This window comes from Oncorhynchus gorbuscha, linkage group LG07, assembly GCF_021184085.1.
Source record: "Oncorhynchus gorbuscha isolate QuinsamMale2020 ecotype Even-year linkage group LG07, OgorEven_v1.0, whole genome shotgun sequence".
Classification (NCBI taxonomy): domain Eukaryota; kingdom Metazoa; phylum Chordata; class Actinopteri; order Salmoniformes; family Salmonidae; genus Oncorhynchus; species Oncorhynchus gorbuscha.
The window spans coordinates 62,619,050-62,639,430 of NC_060179.1; the positions used below are offsets into that span (position 1 = coordinate 62,619,050).

The 20,381-nt window shown below is 45.7% G+C and overlaps 1 protein-coding gene across 1 annotated transcript in view; it reads right to left on the reverse strand.

Moving 5' to 3' along the window:
• Window positions 1–3,881: 3,881 nt before the first annotated feature.
• LOC124040185 (transformation/transcription domain-associated protein) overlaps window positions 3,882–20,381 on the reverse strand; it is an 83,762-nt gene continuing 67,262 nt past the window's right edge. The window contains 10 exon segments of the mRNA XM_046357116.1: window positions 3,882–5,662; window positions 6,606–6,800; window positions 9,810–10,013; window positions 10,159–10,343; window positions 13,186–13,403; window positions 13,501–13,726; window positions 17,404–17,665; window positions 18,759–18,958; window positions 19,351–19,426; window positions 19,428–19,442. Coding sequence (XP_046213072.1) covers window positions 5,378–5,662; window positions 6,606–6,800; window positions 9,810–10,013; window positions 10,159–10,343; window positions 13,186–13,403; window positions 13,501–13,726; window positions 17,404–17,665; window positions 18,759–18,958; window positions 19,351–19,426; window positions 19,428–19,442 — 1,866 coding nt within the window. The 3' untranslated portion in view covers window positions 3,882–5,377.

Sequence of the window (20,381 nt, forward strand, 5' to 3'; positions counted from 1 at the left end):
CATAACAAAGGCATTGAATACTTAGACTCCAAGACATTACAGCTTTTAATTTTTAATTAATTAGTCAAATGTTTCTAATAACATAATTCGGTATTGTGTGTAAGCCAGTGACACAAAATCTCAATTTAGCCCATTTTAAATTCAGACTGGAACAAGAAAATGTGGATAGGGTCAAGGGGTGTGGATACTTTCTGAAAACACTGTAGCTACAAAAATCCGCAAACACAACTTCTCCGATGTTGGTTACAAGGCAGGTGGTACCTTATTTTAAATTAGGTAAGATAATATCATGTTACCATTAGAGTGCTGTCACCCTATCCCCTTAATAATCCCGCCTCCTGAATCAAAGCATTTGACACGGAGAAGGAGATCACTCTTTATCGATGTAGAAGCAAAAGTCATTGTTCATACTTGTCATCATACTTCAATCTGGTTTCATCCAAATATATATATTTTTTATATCATCCATGATTTTTACTACAGCACTAGCTGTGATGAAGTACAGTGTAAAATACCACTCATTCTCTTGCCCAAGAATATCAATGAACTGTTCCTAACAGTGTGCAGACCTTGGGACAAGGGATTGGATGCTGAAACCGTCAGGAAGCATAAGCATTACAGCAATGTACTGAATGGATCCTGTAGAGAAGAAGTCAGTGAATGACCAAAATAATGACTACAGTTGATGTGATTTTAATTCACAGAAGACTGAAAATATCTGGTCACAAACTGAATGAAATGAAATGGAAATGGACATTTAAATCATCATCAGCACCGACCCATTTTTTACGCAGACAATGTCATTTATTCTTCAACCTTGGTTTCAACAACCGTGCGATGAGATGACGTTTGACACAGTGAAATTCTAATAGCCTGAAGGATCATGGGAAACATGTTTAATGAATTCCATTAGCTGTGTTAATGGTGTTCTGTCATAGAACAGGAATCAAATCTTCCTCAGATGAAAACAGGCATTTAAAGAAAAAAATACTACTGTGATATATAATCTGATGTCTGGATTCATGTTTGTTAACATAAAAATAAAACATACAGGATGCCTCCCAAATGGAAACCTATCCCCCTATATAGTGGGTAGGGGATCAGTACCTTAGTGTACTACTTTTGAGCAGGGCCCATAGGGCTCTGGTCAAAAGTAGTGCACTTAATAAGTAATAGGGCACTTTTGGGACGCTGATGTAACAAATCCCTCAGATCTACATCAAGCCATAGGCCTGCTGTATGACAGGCGATAACATCCTGATCTTGAATGATGCATTACAGTAATCCAAACAGATTAGGATGATGTTTTCCTTGTCACTAGACAGATTTACTGTAGCCATATACACAAAAGTATGTGGACACCAAATCAAAATTAGTGTATGTGGCTATTTCAGCAACACCTGTTGCTGACAGGTGTATCAAATCGAGCACACAGCCATGCAATCGCCATAGACAAACATTGGTAGTAGAATGGTTTACTGAAGAGCTCAATGACTTTCAACGTGGCACTGCATAGGATGCCACCTTTCCAACCAGTCAGTTCATCAAATCTCTGCCCTGCTAGAGTTCCCCAGTCAACTGTAAATGCTGTTATTGGGAAGTGGAAATGTCTAGAAGCAACAACGACTCAGCCGCAATGTGGTAGGCCACACAAGCTCACAGAACGGGACTGCCGAGTGCTGAAGCGCGTAAAAGTAATCTGTCCTCGGTTGCAACACTCACTACAGAGTTCCAAACTACCTCTGGAAGCAACATCAGCACAAGAACAATTCGACTGGAGCTTCATGAAATGGCTGTGCAGCCGCACACAAGCCTAAAACCACCATGCACAATGCCAAGCGTCAGCTGGAGTGGTGTAAATCTCGCCGCCATTGGACTTTGGAGCACTGGTAAAGCGTTCGCTGGAGTGATGATTCACGCGTCACTATCTGGCAGTCCGACGGACGAATCTGGGTTTGGCGGATGCCAGGAGAATGCTACCTGCCCCAATGCATAGTGCCAACTGTAAAATTTGGTGGATGAGGAAATGGTTGGGACTAGGCCCCTTCGTTCCAGTGAAGGAAAATCTTAATGCTACAGCATACAATGACATTCTAGACGATTCTGTGCTTCCAACTTAGAGACAAGAGTTTGGGGAAGACCCTTTCCCATTTCGGCATGACAATGCCCCCGTGCACAAAGCGAGGTCCATGTAGAAATGGTTTGCCGAGATCAGTGTGGAATAACTTGACTGGTCTACTCTACTGGACACAGAGACAGGCCCGTTGCCTACTTACCCAGAGTCAGATGAACTCCTGGATACCATACTGTCTCTGTGTCCAGTATGAAGGAAGTTTGAGGTAGATTTCTGAGCCAATGCTAACTAGTGTTAGCACAATGAATAAGTCTATGGGTATCTGTTAGCATGCTAACAAGTCGAGTGTCTGCTAAATTACTACAATGTAAGTATGCTGTGAACTATAAAGGGTAAGAATGCCGTACTATTGTAAAACATGTCGACTTGCAATATTATAACATTTTATATTCATGATATACACCTTAAAATTCTTTAATAGATAATCTAACAATGCACAAAACATGTTTTATTTTCTTGCTTTATCCATCCACCCATTGTCAGATTGCGGATATATCAGCAGAGGGAATTCTGGACGCTCTTCCTGACAGGTTCCATTCCACTGAGTGTGTCCTTAGAGTCCCAGGCAGTGCCAGCAACCATGTTCCCTCCCTCTTCTTCCTTCCCCACTTCAATCCCACCGGTCTGCATCAATCACATCCTCTTCCCAGGTATCAGTCTAGACATCAGCAGACGCCTAGGCCGGCCAGGACACATGCCATTACACAGCACACAGGATACAACACATCTCTCTGTTGTGATGTGTGCGTGTGTGTGTGTGTGTGTGTGTGTTGTTGTTTTTCATATCTCACTGCCAGCCTCATATCAGAAGAGACACCTGAGGCGTGAAATGGATGCCTTAACTACAAAGGCCAATAAGGAGTCCTAGATGTTTGTTAAGTCTTACGTGCCATTGGAAAGGGATATCAAACATGATATATGGACATGCAGTACATGGTGGTATACTGTCTTTCAGATGTCATATTTGACATTTTCTGGCGAGGCCCCATGTGATGCGATGGTAGCCTGGGTGGCAGTCTGTTCTTGCTTCAGGCCCACTTGTTTTTAACCTGCCAAACAGATTGCCATAAAGTATCATTGTTAAATGCAGGTTGGTAGTCTGAAACAATAAAAGGGGACAGTGAACTGCGAGAGAGAGATGGGAGAGAGCTGCAACAGAGAGAAGTTGGATGACAAGAGAGTGAGATTAAGCGAGAGAAAGAGACATTTACAGTATTAAAGACATGGTTTATGAGTGTGGAGAGCAGGCTGACAGTATAACTCAGCGTAGGCCAGACCATACTGAGATATATGGACATGGATAAATCAGTCGCCAGGGGAGAGGCGGAGGCTGACCACACCTCAGTAGTCTTCCCCTGGAATTCCATGGCAGGGAGGAGGGGGGGCAGACACAGAGGAACAAAAAAAAGGCAAACGAGGTTATTCTTCCTCCACATAGCCCTCAGCCAAAATGTTAACAGGGATTTACTTGAAACTGCAGACCAGCTAAATGTAGTGCTTTTCATTTTTCTGTTATTTAGAATAGAAAAAAACAAAAACATTGTCCAAGTGTGGCACGATTGATTTATCTCCCTTTGTGCCAAGCATGATGTGTGCAATGTGAGAGGTAGCGACTGCAATGTAAGACAAGGTCTTTTTTTCCCTGAAAGAAGTGTAATTTCATCAACTCTATTGTAACTGAATGGGTATGAGATGCACTGTGAAATTGAATGGCGACACACAAACAAGGGTCTCCAGAAAATGGAAATTATTTAAAAGAGCATTTTATTAAAACAAAATGCATATTTACAAGGCAGGAGGTAACAATCCTTCAGTTAGTTGAAAAGCACTGTACCTTTACAAAAAATGGGGGATAACGCATACAAAAAACATGTCAGTGTAGCCCATATAGGCTACTACAGAGATGCTGTATGTATAGATACTGCTTACGGAGTACAGTCTTGAACCTGAACGCTTGAGTGCAAGACAGTTGTGCTAAAGGGAATTCAATTAGCGTTAAAAAAAATATCCTCATCTAGACTTCTGACAGCTGCAATAGAACGAAAACCTAAAGTAAAAATGGCTTTTGAGTAGCTCGGACATTGTACAGTACACACACTCCAGGCAGTGAAAAGGAATGTCACAGCATAATTATTCACAAGAGCATTATATTCTACATTTTTTAGGGATATATAAAAAAATGTCAAACACATAATTTGGTATTTAAATAATAATACAAACTCAAAAAGATGTTTAACATTACGTTGATTCACAGGAGTCAACTTGTAAACTTAGAAAAGACTCGTTGAGACTATTACAACGTCAACTGAAAATCATATGACCTCTACACAAAATGAACATTATAAAACAGTACTGTACTTTCTCCAATACTCCCTGGACTGTTCCATTTTCATGGAGGGATGATATACACAACACACAGTAAGTCAAGTACAGAGAGAGGTGATGCAGAATAAACATGTTTCAGACTACGTTTGGTTCGAGTGCCTTAGTTTCTCCATCATAGTGAGTTTCCTGATTAGCCTGGTTAAACAAGACTGAACGTGTCCAGACTGGTTTTACCAGGCTATTTCCTGATAACATGGGTACCTGACTGGTTCTGCAGCACTCAACTTCGCTACATCGTTCCCTTGCTTTGTTTGCTTGCTACAGTAAATCGCTGCATCCTTTCAACTTGAGACCAGGAAGCCCTCTTCAAAAATAATACCTGACAGAACCATTTCTACATGACAAAAGCATTTTCTTCACTTCCAGTTTACATCTTATGATTTCCTCTTTTCTGTGGCTCAATAGTGAAAGGCGCCTGTCACGCTATTCAGTGGCCAATGATGACATCTTATGGTTGTGTGAGCAGCATAAGCAATAAGGTGTGGTATATGGCTAAAATACCACAGCTAGGGCAGTTCTTATGCATGACGCAACGAGGCGTGCTTGGACACAGCCCGTAGCCCCGGTTCAGTATATTAGACATACGCCACCAACCACGGAGGTGCCTTATTACTATTATAAACTGGTCACCAACATAATTAGGCCAGTAAAAATTAATATTTTGTCATACCCGTGGTATAAGGTCTGATATACCACGGCTGTCTGTCAATCAGCATCAAGGGTTCGAACCACCCTGTTTATAATGTGCATTAGAACCCCCTCATTTCATAGGTTTTATCATGTCCATTGTCTTCTTAATCTTTCCCCCCTCTCTTCTCCCCCTCACAACCAGGGCTGCCAGGCATCTCCTCTCCCCCCTTATAGCCAGGGGTGCCAGGCAGGGTCCATGCGACAGAGGTTGTCCAGGCTGTTGGCAGCAGCCACCAGGGTGTTGACCTTTGACTCCCCTCCCTCGAACTGGGCCAGGTTGTGGAGCCTGGTCATGATGGCCGTCACAGCCTTCTGCACCAGGGACACTAGCTGCTGGGAGTCCATGTTCTCAGGCTGGCCTGCTGGGGACAGGGGCATGGACGTGTCCTCCTGGGTCTTCTTGTGCCACGCGATGATCTCGTCACGGAGCACCGCCTTCAGGATGCCATCCACCTAGTGGGGGAGAAGGAGAGGAGAGAACAGAGAATGATGGAGAGCAGACAAATGCACCTTGCACTCTAGCAAGACTATTTATGGGAACCGAACTATGAATTGATACTAATTCAGGAACCATGAGATACTGTGAAACCACGGTGTATTGTTAACTCGCCATGTTGGGTAGGGCTAGACACAGCAGCCATATAAACTATACAGAGACCACAATACTAGCTAACCACCTAGCTGCGTACTCGGTCTTCTCCACTCATTGTGCACACTTTATGGTGTGTTGAGGGCCTGCTTGTCAGAACAACCATCTCTTCTCCCAGTAAGTATGTGTAACCACCGCTCTGCCCCCCCCACCAAAGAAAGCAGTGGCCTCTGGGATACATCTCCAGCTCTGTGTGTGTGTGTATTTCTAGCTCTCTGCACGCCCTCCATCCAAAAGCCCCGTCTTCAACATCCCAGTTTGTTCACCTCCTGAAGGAAGCAGCCCCTCTCTGGCTGTAGCTACAGGGTGAAGCTATACATAGACATATAGCTGCCTGCCTGATGCCCTATCATTAGAGGACCAACTTAGATATACAGCCCTCCTCCTGCCACAGCTGGGACTGAGGCTGAGAGGCTGTTGTTTTGATACGCCTCAGTGAATTTCCCTCCAAGTTTACATTTGTGGGATGTAAAATACCCACACAGAATAACATCCATCAAGAATTATAGTGTCTAAATTAAGACAAGAATTGAACTTAATTCAACTGTAAACTTAATTCAAGTGTATGGTTCTACCAGTGAGTTCTACATGGTGCACAGTAGTGGTCTACCAATGATAAAGGATAATTCTCACCAACCATGATTTCAATTTAAACTGTAATATGCCGATTCATTATTTTTGTCCAATAAACATAGCTAACAAACCATGAAAGTAATTTGCTGTTGTACAACAGGTGTGTGTGCTTACCTTGAAGTTTGGTTGAGCAAAGCAGCGTGCCACAGCGATCATGGAGGCGGTGAGGGGGCCAGAGACGCCAATGGTGGTCAAGAACTCTGAGATGTTGGGCGTCAGACGGAAGGGCACGGGCCGGTTGGCGTCCAGATCACCAGTGGCATCGTTGATGTCGAAGCGGAAGTAAGACACATTGAGCTTCCCCGTGTCCTGTTGGAGGAGAGAAGTATAATGGTTAGGATCAGTGTGTGTGTGTGTGTGTGTGTGTGTGTGTGTGTGTGTGTGTGTGTGTGTGTGTGTGTGTGTGTGTGTGTGTGTCTACACTTCCTGATATTGCCTCATACACTGCATTTGTAAACCTTTTCCACATTTTGTTAATTACAGCCTTATTCTAAAATGGATTAAATTAAAAATGTTCCTAGTCAATCTACACACAATACTCCATAATGACAAAGCAAAAAACAGATTTAGCATCATGCTGTGGGGATGTTTTTCAGCAGCAGGGACTGGGAGCCTGGTCAGGATCGAGGGAAAGATTAATTGAGCAAAGTCTTTGATGAAAACCAGCTCCAGAGCGCTCAGGACCTCAGGTGTACCTTCGCCCCAGTCTAACAGGACAACAACCCTAAACACACAGGCAAGACAATGCAGAAGTCGCTTCAGGACATATCTATGAATGTCCTTGAGTGGCCCAGCCAGATCCCAGACTTGAACATGATCAAACATCTCTAGAGAGACCTAAAAATAGCTGTGCAGCAACGCTCCCCATCCAACCTGACAGAGCTTGAGCAGATCTGCAGAGAAATTCCCCAAATACAGGTGTGCCAAGCTTGTAGCGTCATACCCAAGAAGACTCAAGACTGTAATCGCTGACAAAGGTGCGTCAACAAAGTACAGAGTAAAGGTTCTGAATACTGATGTAAAATGTGATATTTCAACAACAACATTTGCAAATGTCTAAAAACCTGTTTTTTCTTTGTCATTGTGGGGTATTGTGTGTAGATTGATGTGGGGACGACGACAATTTCATCCATTTTAGAATAAGGCTGTTACCTAACAAAATGTGCAAAAAGTCAAGGGGTCTGAAAACTTTCTGAATGCACTGCAGATTCCAGTCTGGATTCCACCATGTACAATCACTATGACAAGTCATCTATAAACATTCTCCTGAGGTATTCTCTATGGACATGTTTCTCCTGTATAGAACCCATGGACAGGATACAGCTGCCTTCCAGTAAAGTGTTTAACTACAAAATGGCTGCTTTTATTGATCTGCCGTAGACAGAGCACCATAAAACAACATATCACCCCAAGCACATCCATAATCCCTCCATCCCTCTTTCTCTGTCGAGTTAAGTATATACAGCAGGACTTTGTCTTTAAGCCTGCGTTTGTGTAAAGAGGGACCCGTATGAAGAGCAAAGAGCATTCTGGGAAGATAAGCTGTTTATGGGAGAAAGTGAATGTGCTTATGACAGCTTTATGGCAAAAGCATTTCATTTGAGTTTTTTTTCCCCCAACAGGGTTAGACGCTAGACCCCCGGAGGATCAGAGAAGCTCAGAGAGAAACTTCTCTGGCTCCAGACTGAGGCAGGGTCCTGAATAATAACACATTAACAGGTGACTGCTAATCCACTTTGATGCTGTATCAATAGACTGAGTCAACAATACGAGGGAGGTGACATTACAATCCATACTCTGAGGATGGGGGCAGGCAGAGGCCAAACCATCTCAATGCACTATGTTAGAAAAGCTGACTATTCTAGGGGTAAAATATGGGGTTATTGGAGTGTTTATTAGGGCTAGGCTAGTGGTTACACATGTCAGTAATGTCCTTGATATGCTGGTGTCAGTGTGCGTGCATGCGCGTGTGTGCGTGCGTGTAATCCTGCCTGTGGCTAATGGGATCTATGGCGTGGAACAGGCAGAGAGGGGGCTTAATGCGTCCGCTTAGCTGCCCAGTGAAACGCCTGTCAGCAGATCATAGAAGAGGAGAGGGGAAAGGAGAGGAGGCTGTCCGTCTGTTCCACACAATCATCTTTAATAATGACTTTCAGAGATATACTCTCTGCCCGCCGAAAGGCCCGTGTGCGCGTGTGTGTGTACCACTGCTCTGGTGCGACACACACTCTGGGCTCTTTATATTGAATGGTCTCTGATAGCAGAGCAAAGAGTCGGAATAAGACTGACTGTCAAAACAGCATCGTCCCATAGAGGCTCACTGACTGACAGGGGTGCATTGATGTCATAGAGAGGAAGTCATGCATATTACCAGTCAGAGCGATGCGCATCTCTAATGAATCTAAGGAGGAACATCTCCATACTGAATTAGTCTCCTTGACATGAATCATCCTTTGACAGACTGCTTCAAATTCCCTTCGCCACGTGTCCTTGGCTGGGTTAGGTGTGTGTGTGTACGCTTTTATGAGTGTGAGTATGCGTTTATCCGTGTGTGTTAGGGTTGGGCGGTTTAATTTTTTTGACTTTTCCTTCCATAACTGTATTTCAATGTTTGGTTTGGAAAAATGTGATATGAAACTCCGGCGAATGTAATGTCCATTTTTATGGTTAGCGGTTTGCTTCTCGAGTCATCTTTCTCCCTCTCCTGCTGCATGCCCTGCCCTGCCCTGCCCTTGTCACTCAATGGAGAGCAGTTGCTCAATCACATAATCTTTTAAATCAGAGAGGACTAGGCAAAGCATGAATGTTCACTAGCTACATAAGGTAAGAAAACATGTAATGTAACATCGAATTAGGGTCCCTTGGAAACACTGACCAACACTTTGCTTCCTACCCTCTCAATAATTCCTCCCTGGCTTATTCATTCGTTGTCATGTCAAAACAATGTATCAAGGCGCTGCCCACTACATATAAACTATATTTTATCATTATATTTCTATGACTCAAACAGTTCACCAGTTAACTAGGCCTAGTTTTTTTGCCAGTATCATGCAGCCCTGTGTGGCAGTGTGGAAATGAAGTTGGATTGAACAGTATAAACCAATCAGAATGGAGAAAGACCCATTGAAATAATTTAGAATGTATGCGTTGCCACCCTGGGGTCATGAACTACCCGTAAAGCATATTCAGAGCTCTTATTATTAAAAGGCATAAAATACCATCAAGACTTGAAAAATCGTGATATGTCACCAAGCCCTAGTGTGTGTGCATGCACGTGTCTGTATGTCCAGGTGTGTGTGCTCGTCGCTCTCCCCCTACCTGTGCTATTTGCAGCATCTCAGGGTTGAGGCGGTTGAGGTGTAACATGAATTCAGCCAGGCCGATGAGAGACAGCTGGATGGTGAACATCTTTCTGAAGGTCCAGTAGTCTGTAGCGTTGGGGAAGGTGTGTAACGCCCACTCCCTCAGCATGCTGCGAGGTACCATGTTCCCCTGCACCTCCTTCAGAATGTCACGCAGCACCTGGTGGGGACAGGGGAGGTTAGAGTCAGAGGGAGTGTGTGTGTGTTCCAGACAGTACCTGGTGGCTGGCCAGTGTGCCACTGGTCTGTACAGTAGCCAGACAGCCGTTGTATGTGTGTCTCCATGCGTATGTTCCAGACAGTACCTGGTGGCTGGCCTGTGTGCCTCTAGCCTGTACAGTAGCCAGGCGGTCGTAGTAGCGTGAGATGGGGTTGTCGTGCTCAATGCCTTTCTTGGCACAGCGTTGCTTATAGATCTCCACCAGAGACAGAGATGATGGGTTGTCCTCTACCAGACGCATCTGAGGAGACACAGCTACCACCCTGGGGACTGGAGAGATAGGAAGGGGGAGAGTAAGCACAATTTAATAACATGGTAAACTGATTACACACATCCATACACTGTATACAACCTAACCTTGGAGGACGAGAGAGGGAGAGAGAAAGCCACCTCAATACAACAATGCAATACTAAACATCTACATTTTCCAAGGCAAAACAAGCCATCTTCATGTCAATACACTGTGTAAAGTAAACTAGTACACCCAACACTGCACAACAGGTCTACATATCTGACCTAAGATGTGTCAACACAAGAGGTAACACTAGGGTTACTAGAGGTTCAGAGGACAGAACCTGGAATGTAAATCACACCCACGGAAACATTTACATAACATGGTAAACCACCAACCGAACACATTTCACTTAGAGGGAATGAGTAGAGGGACCACAGAAGTCCACATTCCCTCTTAAACAACCCAATCAGTCGCTGAGAGGGAGAGTGGGCAAACATCTGGATGGGAGGAAAACTGGGGGAGGACAGGAAAGGAAATTGTGTATACAATGGGATTGTGAGAGAGAGCGAGCGAGTCTCTCCCATCCCCCTCTAATGTATAACCCATCTATCTAATTTACAATGAGTGTACCAAACATTAAGAACACCTGCTCTTTCCATGACAGACTGACCAGGTAAAAGCTATTATCCCTTATTGAAGTCACTTGTTAAATCCACTTCAGTGTAGATGAAGGGGAGGATTTTTAAGACTTGAGACATGAATTGTGCATGTGTGCCATTCAGAGGGTGAGTGGGCAAGACAAGTTAAGTGCCTTTGAACGGGGCATGGTAGTAGGTGCCAGGCGCATAGGTTTGAGTGTGTTGAGAACTGCAACGCTATTGGGTTTTTCACACGCAACAGTTTCCCTTGTTTAACAAGAATGGTCCACCACCCAAAGAACATCCAGCCAACTTGACAACTGTGGGAAGCATTGGAGTCAACATGGGCCAGTAGCCCTGTGGAATGCTTTCGACACCTTGTAGAGTCCATGCCCCAATGAACTGACGCTGTTCTGATGGCAAAAGGGGTTGTGCAACTCAATATTGGGAAGGTGTTCCTAAAGTTTTGTATACTCAGTCTCTCCAATCTCTCTCTATATGTCTATCCAATCTCTTCAGATCAGATGAAAGGAAAGACATGAGCCCTCTTATTCTATTTTGAAATGCACTTCTTTAGGTCATCAGACCAGAAGAATGTAGCCCCCCCATGAGGATGCCCTTGACCTCTGACCTGGAAGTGGTTCACCATACTACTGATAAATCAATCACAGAAAGGCAATTTAGATTCAATCTCCCAGCCAGCCTCCCGTGGGAATAACCTTGCATCTTATTTCATTCACTCACTGACATTCTCTGCCCTGACACATGTCGACAATTCACCTCAATTTCATTTCTCCCATTCCTCTCTCCTCTGCCATATTTTTCTTTAAATAAAACGACATGTACAGTACAACTAAAGAGGTTGCTAGGATTTAAACATCACCCGCCTGCCTTATCGGACTGTATAGACATGCCCTTGGAAAAACAGTTTAGACTGAGCTACACTTGACATTTCTACTCGCTCCTTGAATTCTCTATTCCTGGGTTGAGAGCCCAAGATACACAGAGAGGAGATTTTTAGACTGCCTGTCAAGAAAACTGGCCTGCCAAGAAGAAAATGAGAGAAACAGACCTGTAGAATGATATGAAAGAGGAGAGTCAGAGAGGAAAGACCAGACAGACCTGTAGAATGATATATGAATGAGCAGAGTCAGAGAGGAAAGGGAAGGAGAGACCAGACAGACCTGTAGAATGATATATGAAAGAGCAGAGTCAGAGGAAAGGGAAGGAAAGACCAGACAGACCTGTAGAATGATATGAAAGAGGAGAGTCAGAGAGGAAAGGGAAGGAGACCAGACAGACCTGTAGAATGATATGAAAGAGGAGAGTCAGAGAGGAAAGGGAAGGAGACCAGACAGACCTGTAGAATGATATATGAAAGAGGAGAGTCAGAGAGGAAAGGGAAGGAGAGATCAGACACGCCTGTAGAATGATATATGAAAGAGCAGAGGACAGAGAAGGAGACCAGACAGACGTAAAACAATAGTCCAGAGAGTTGTCCCAGGAATAATGTGTCTCTTGATGGTCTGAGACTAGAGACGGTGGAGAGAGCTAGCCCAGTGTGTGTCATACCAGTAAAGAAGAGGTGTCTCTTGATGGTCTGAGACTAGAGACGGTGGAGAGAGCTAGCCCAGTGTGTGTCATACCAGTAAAGAAGAGGTGTATCTTGATGGTCTGAGACTAGAGACGGTGGAGAGAGCTAGCCCAGTGTGTGTCATACCAGTAAAGAAGAGGTGTCTCTTGATGGTCTGAGACTAGAGACGGTGGAGAGAGCTAGCCCAGTGTGTGTCATACCAGTAAAGAAGAGGTGTCTCTTGATGGTCTGAGACTAGAGACGGTGGAGAGAGCTAAGCCCAGTGTGTGTCATACCAGTAAAGAAGAGGTGTATCTTGATGGTCTGAGACTAGAGACGGTGGAGAGAGCTAGCCCAGTGTGTGTCATACCAGTAAAGAAGAGGTGTCTCTTGATGGTCTGAGACTAGAGACGGTGGAGAGAGCTAGCCCAGTGTGTGTCATACCAGTAAAGAAGAGGTGTCTCTTGATGGTCTGAGACTAGAGACGGTGGAGAGAGCTAACCCAGTGTGTGTCATACCAGTAAAGAAGAGGTGTCTCTTGATGGTCTGAGACTAGAGACGGTGGAGAGAGCTAACCCAGTGTGTGTCATACCAGTAAAGAAGAGGTGTCTCTTGATGGTCTGAGACTAGAGACGGTGGAGAGAGCTAACCCAGTGTGTGTCATACCAGTAAAGAAGAGGTGTCTCTTGGTGGTCTCCTTCCTCTTCTCCAGACAGGGGTTGAGCAGCCTCAGTAGCTGCAGGACCCTCTCCTCCCTGCGGGACTCAGTCAGACAGGCATCGTTCATCACCAGGTAGGGGTAGATCTTCCCATTGTGACCTCTGATGTAGAGACGTCGTGCTGCCGTGTTGTGTTTCTGGACTATCTCCACTCTGGGCATGAACCTGAAGGAAACGAGACACACAGTTAGTACCTGGAGGTAATGGATGTGTAACACTTGTGTGTGCAAATACTTTCTATATAAACGTGCACCCTCCTCACCGTGCGATCTTGATGTAATAGTGTGTGGGTTTGGGCATGAGGAACTCCCCAGGGATCTCCACCTCGGCGGTCTGGGCTGAGAAGTTGCTAAGGAAGCGGCACTTCTCCTCGATCAGGAAGAACTTGGGCAGCTGCTTGGTCTTGGCCTCCAGGATCTTGATCCACTTCTTGAGCTTAGAGATGAGGTTGTGGAGCTTCATGGAGCCAGGCACGCTGAAGTCAAAGTCTGCATGGAGACAGATGACCAGCAGGAGGTTATTATTAAGTGGAGGTAGACAACCTGTTAGATTAGAAGGAAGCCAACACAAAAGCCTAGACTGACAACTATGAAATTCAAAGTTTGTGTTCAAATGGTTTATCTATTAAGGGTCAAAGAGAAATCAAAAATGGTCAGATTAACAGATGGAAATAAGGCAATAAGATAAATGACCAATGACAGCAAAGCTGAGACTGAAAATAACCAATGCGTAAGAGGCAGAAATAAGCGCTTCGTTGCCATATCAACCAAAGTGCTGTACGTTTTCCACCCAGTCCCCCATGGAGCTAGTCTACTGATACAATCACAAGGGTTTACATTTCATATTCAAGACACAACTGACATTGTGCATATTCTTGGGAGGGAACGGTAGAACAAAAGGTGCAAGCAGAAAGGGAGCCACGGTGATGGCCCCAGGACATCTTTATCAAACAGGTACAAACCTGCTCCATTATTACAAGCCTGTTGTGCTCTGCTTGTTGTAATGAAACCATGAAAGTGTATCAGAGAATGAAAGGCCTTGCCATTTCAAACCTCTTTCGGAGTGAACTCTTAAACTTTAAATAAACCTTTTTTATTTTTTTAATCCAATGTTCCTTCGTAGCATCATTTTACCTGCCTGCTGTTTGCTATCCTAGGGGAAACGGGGAATTAGGCTAGTCGTATTGAATTGCCAATGATTCAGCAGCATAAAAGTATATATAACCTACAAATAGAATACATGAACTGTGGCTGTCTTCATTTTACAAGAATGCATTACCATCTCAATTGTTTTATGATGTAAAAATAGGAAATAATAGGAGAGCTGAAAATATAACACATTTTGACACATTGGAGCTTGGCCATATAGTAGAAACTGAGTCAGAGCAGAAGTAAGGAGGAGGGCTATTTCAGTTCCTCTTTTCACTGACCGCTGATCAGTCATCTCATGCTTCTGTGAACAACAAGCCCCCTTCTCTCTGATCCATAGTCTCCTAAAACAGCTACCTTCTCCCTGACCGGAGACTGGAACACTAGGAGGCATGTAACTCTCCCTCTTTCACTGCCCTCTCCCTGCCCCCCTCCCACCCCCTCATACCCAGAGAACCACAGTGGTCGGTGGTCCGTCTCTATAAATAGCCCCTAGACTTTATCGCAGCAGCAGGAAGTCTCAGGTGAGTTATACTCAGTGGTTTGTTCAGCAATAGATGTAACGGCTGGATGGCCACTGGTTGGCTGTCTGGACCTCAGAGCCAATCAGTCTCATACAACAACAGTGGTGCAGAAGGCTACTGGTGTGATTGTGTGTTGAACTGCTATATTTGTTATTGATAAAAATAGAAAATGTTTAGAGTCCGGTAGATTCAGTGCAGGGAGACTTATTCCTGTATGTTCACCTGCACAACCCATCAGACAAAATAAGAAAATCCTATCAGAGTGTTTCTCATAGCCAAGTAAAATGTCCTTTTACAGCAAAAGTTATTTCAGTGTGAAAATTGTTTGAAAAACTCAAGAGCATTCACATGCCATGTGGCCAATGTACTGTAGTTTGAGAGCCTGACAGAGATAGGTGAAAATATTGTAGCTGAAAACATGCGCTGGCTGCTGTGAACAGTGAAGTTATTTAAAATATTTTTTTTCCAGGGATCTGACAAGCAGAGAGCTTTGGAGTGAATCCATTTAGAAAACAGTACCTCGTGCAAAGAGCATTCCCCATAATTGGATTTGAATGCCCCCCCCCAGTCCCCTCTGACTAATGTTATGTGTGTGCACATAAACACAGATTTTCCGGCCCACAAACCCAGGGTAAGCGAGGGAGGGAGTGGGTAACGCAGCGAGGTTGGCTGCTCGGCAGCAGCAGAAGTGCGGGGCTGTAAACCCTGTTTGTTCCGCTCCGGAGGCTTGTCGGGTTTCTCTGCGGCGCTCGGTTGGCGTGGGTACAGCTGGGGAGCGACGGCAGGCACCCTGTGAGTCGGAGCTCCGGTGACGCCTGGCCGAGCCAACACAGCTGGCACCCAGTACCCACACATCTGGTAACATGAATGAATGCCACACGCTCCCCTTCTACCGCTTTCCATCTCTCTCATAGGCTCGTGTTCCTAATTTTCAATTTCTCCATTACTCAATTATCTTTCCCTCTTTTGTATTTTATTTTCATTCTCTCGCTCTCTATCCTCTGGCCCTCTCTCCCTCTCCCTGCCCAGTCGACATGCAGTACTATAGCCAGACACATTAGCCCAGCTAGCCTCTCTCCCTCTCCCTGCCCAGTCGACATGCAGTACTATAGCCAGACACATTAGCCCAGCTAGCCTTTCTCCCTCTCCCTGCCCAGTCGACATGCAGTACTATAGCCAGACACATTAGCCCAGCTAGCCTCTCTCCCTCTCCCTGCCCAGTCAACATGCAGTACCTTCGCCAGACACATTAGCCCAGCTAGCCTTTCTCCCTCTCCCTGCCCAGTCAACATGCAGTACCGTAGCCAGACACATTAGCCCAGCTAGCCCCTCTCCCTCTCCCTGCCCAGTCAACATGCAGTACCGTAGCCAGACACATTAGCTCAGCTAGCCTCTCCAGTCTGGTGGAGGGGAAAACAGAAGTGGAAAAGAGGGGGAACAGAGGGAGGCCAGGGAATGAGCAGCTCTGTGTGCACTCAGTCATACAGTGTTGAGAAGAGAGCCAGAGGAGAGGAGGGTTGTGTGGATACAGGGAAGGAGTTGGAGGTTGCAGCAGAGATTCTTAATTTAAACCAGTGGCCAGGGAACTGAACTGTGGTTAAACCTGGGGGTTAACGTACTATTTCCAAAAAATAAGAATTTGTTTTTTAGAAATGTCTCTATGTGGGCCAGTCTGCACCTGTCTGTCTGTTGCATTCCTAAGTAGAATATAAATAAATACTCAGGAGGATGAGGGTCTGTCTCATGGGTCGCTGACTAACATGCACACGAGAGATAAACGGAGCGCTTCATGATTCAAATTAACATCTGCATAACTGTTTCCAAGGTATTGTTATGAAACAGTATGTGGTAGGCTGATGATTTGAGTTACAACAGTTGCTGAGGTCAAATACAAAGGCCACAATAAAAAATGCCTGCAGTTTTTCAATAGTTTCTCTTACAGCTATTAAACATCCTTCAGTTCAAACTGAACTCTCATTGGAGCTGCAGTACCAGTAAGCACCGTTTTGATCTTCTCCACATGCTGTGCCTGTATGTACCCAAATGACCGCTAAACAGGCCTGGAGGGCAAGTCAGTGGGTTGGATTAGCAGAGCTGTGTAATGCCTGTGTAATCAACACCCCAAACCAGCCCAGCAAACACGCACACACATACGTCAGCCCTCCATTAAATCAAATCATCTGGTTCAGAAGCCCCAATTACGTTCCGGAACACCACTGTTCTGTTGTTTCTGCCTGGTGAAAAATAACCCTGGCCTGCTGATGCACACAGAGCGTGGCTACATCTGGCAGCTTGGTTATGTCTGACTATGGCTAGAATGAGCCCTGCATAAGGAATAGGGGGTGATTTGAGATTTACCCCTACACTCCTATGGGTCAACACTGTTAGTAAGACTCCAAAAGTGAGTTATATTTCTTAAAAATAAAATCAATAATAGGGAAATAATTAACCTAGCAGAAGTAACAAACTACATGAGGTTAGAGCAGTGTGTACCTGTGGTGAACTGTCCCTTCATCTTCTGGAAGACCGGGTCCTGAGCGGTGGCCTGGGCTCGGCGGGCGAGCGACTCGGACGCCGCGCTGGAGAACATGGTGGAAACGTTGGAGACGTTCTCCAGCCCCACGCCAAAAGTGCTCACCAGCTTCTTGACGAAGTTCAGCGTGTGCGGCGTGATCTTGGCGTCCGACACGGCACCGCTCTTCTCGAACGCCACCGAGTAGCACTTAAACAGACCCTGCTGGAGCTGTCTCAGGACCTGGATGGGAAGGGGGGAGGAAGATATTGATCATGAACATGTATACTACACTGTTTCTGACCCTAAAAATGCTGATCGTGAGCAAAATATGCTGCCCACAAGCTCACCATACCCCCCTAATCCACCAACCCTCCCTCCTTTTCCAATAGTCCCCCCCCTACTGAAACTCTCCCCAGGCAGGTGTATCCAGGTGAGGTTGTTCCTACGGTGTTCCTCTGTCCAGGTTTAACCAATGGAACGGACTGCAGCGCTGTGCCTTCTGTGAGCCCCGAGCACAGACACTACTACCCCCTCTCCCACGCAGCATGGCTAAAGCACTTTGCAGCACCGGCGAGTTGCATTTGGAAGCTTGTATTATGTCAGCGCTCTCCCGGTTTATAGAAACCAGTCAAGGTTTCTATAGGGGGGTAGGATAGAGTGTTCTAGATGAGGGAGTGATTCCAGAGGTGGGTGCTGAAAGTGTTTCAGGAAAAACAAGTTAATCCTCTGTGTAAATGTTGCATTCACTGACAGTCACTTCCATTTTCCAGTCTAGGCTCGCTGTGTTGGAGGTTGGATGGAAAAGTCGCAGTTTAGCTTCGCCATGTCAGAAACATGACAGAGCCGTTCCTTCAACAGTGCTTCAGACTACTCAGGTAGAGCGGAGCACAGGACTGAACAGAGGTGGCTAATGGTAGTGGTGGAAAATAGGAGAACAGATGAGTGCCTGGGTGTGTAGGAGGACAGGGAATGGGCAGCTCTGTGTACTCAGTCATACAGCATTGACAAGAGAGCCAGAGGAGAGAAGGGAGAGTTGTGTGGATACAGGGAAGGAGTTGGAGGTTGATGCAGAGTTTTCTTGTTTAAACCAGTGGCCAGGGAACTGAACAGTGGTTAAACCTGGGGGTTAACATACTATTTCTAAAAAAATCTGAATTTGTTTAGAAATGTCTCTACGGGGGCCAGTCTACACCGGTATTTCCGTTGCATTCCTGAGTAGAATATAAATAAATACTCAGGAGGATGAAGGATTCATGGGTCGCTGACTAACACAGTCCTCTAACACACACACCCTCACACCACCATCCCAGGTGACCAGGTGCCCCTGCCTCACCTCTTCGTGCCAGTTCTCTCTGAACCAGACCATCTGGTCCACAATGCCCTCCAGAGAGGAGAGCAGGGTGGGGTGCAGCTCTCGCTGCATGTGCATGATCCTGCTGCAGCGCCACATAGGGGCCGTGGCCCTGATGGGGCCCGGGTCAGACGCCGAGTGGGTCTGGGCCCCCACCGAACTGGGCTGCTGCTGGCCTGAGTCTAGAGAGGAGAAAGAGGTGGGGAGAGAGAAAAAACGAGGTGTGAAGACAGTGGAGGCAGAATCGAGGGGTAGTGATGTGAGAAAGATGGGAGAAGAGAAAAGGAGAGAGAGTGTAGATAAAAGAAAAGGCATTAGGAAGCAAAAAGACAATGAGTTCTAAAATGCACTTCAAAGCCTGCAAAACAAAGTCATAGCTTTGTTTGATAAACACTTTTCTTTAAGAAGTCAGTGAGCTAGAACACTCCTGTATCTACAAGGTGAATACATAAATACGCTACTCAACAGTAGCGCCGCTTTTAAACACAGTCATACCCTTCGTGTCCAAAAGGGGACATAATATCACCTTTGATGTTCAAACCGTGGTGAAAATCGGCACACACACACAACTTACCGCTCTTGTAGCGTTCCCTCTGCTCGATCTTGAGCGTCAGGTAGAGGGTGCGGATGGGGAAGTAGACTGCCTGGGGGGTACACTCGTCCCACCTAGCAGACAGCAGGGGGGGGGGGGGGGGGGGGGGGGGGGGGTCAGATTACCATTCAAAGAAGAAGCTACCCTCAGAGATCTCATTGCACACAGGAGAGGAGTGTACGCTGCAGAGAATCCAAAAGAATATCCAACATTGATACCCTACAAGCAGCTCTGTAATGTGTAATGGAGATATGAAACCCTGGAGGGTATTTCAGGTTCCAACAACTCTGTGGCTAAATGTAGAGGGTTGCCTTGGCCTAGACTGATAGAGACTCACCTAAGTTCAGCGGCATCAACTTCATCCGCAAACTAACTATACACTCCATAATCTACATTTCTACAGACGTCATCAAGACACCTCAGAAAACCAAACACGATTTGACACAAACAATCCAGGGAATAAACAGGATGGATGTAAGAGTTTGACAGGTGGACGGCCATAGGTGTGAGCTCAGCACCTTTTACTAGGTGGGAGATAGAACGTCGATCAACTCAACACACGGGAGTTATGCACAGTGACAGTGAGGCCTTGATGACAGAGACAACAAGGTGGTTGAGCCCAGACCACAGCTCCTCTCAGGCCCCATTAGACTGACACCCTACACCCCTGTTCCCCTACCCTGCTGACAGAGGGGTGAGGAATAACCTGTAGGTGTAAAGAGACACCTCACCAACCCTGGCTCAGCCTCCCATTAACAGTACAGAGGAGCACAGAGGGAGGGCTATGCTGGGTGATGGAGAGGAGGATGGATGGGGGTGGAGGGATGGATAGATAAGTGGCAGCTTAGCAGGGCATAAAAGATGAGGCAGGAGGAGAGAAAGGAGGAGGAGCGTAAGGAGAGATCAGGCTCTTAATGGGAGATGAAGGATGTTATATTTTGGAGGGGGATTAGATTCGCTGTAGGACTGTTAACGCTGTGATTCATCTCTCCTCTGCTCCTCAGGGTTAACCT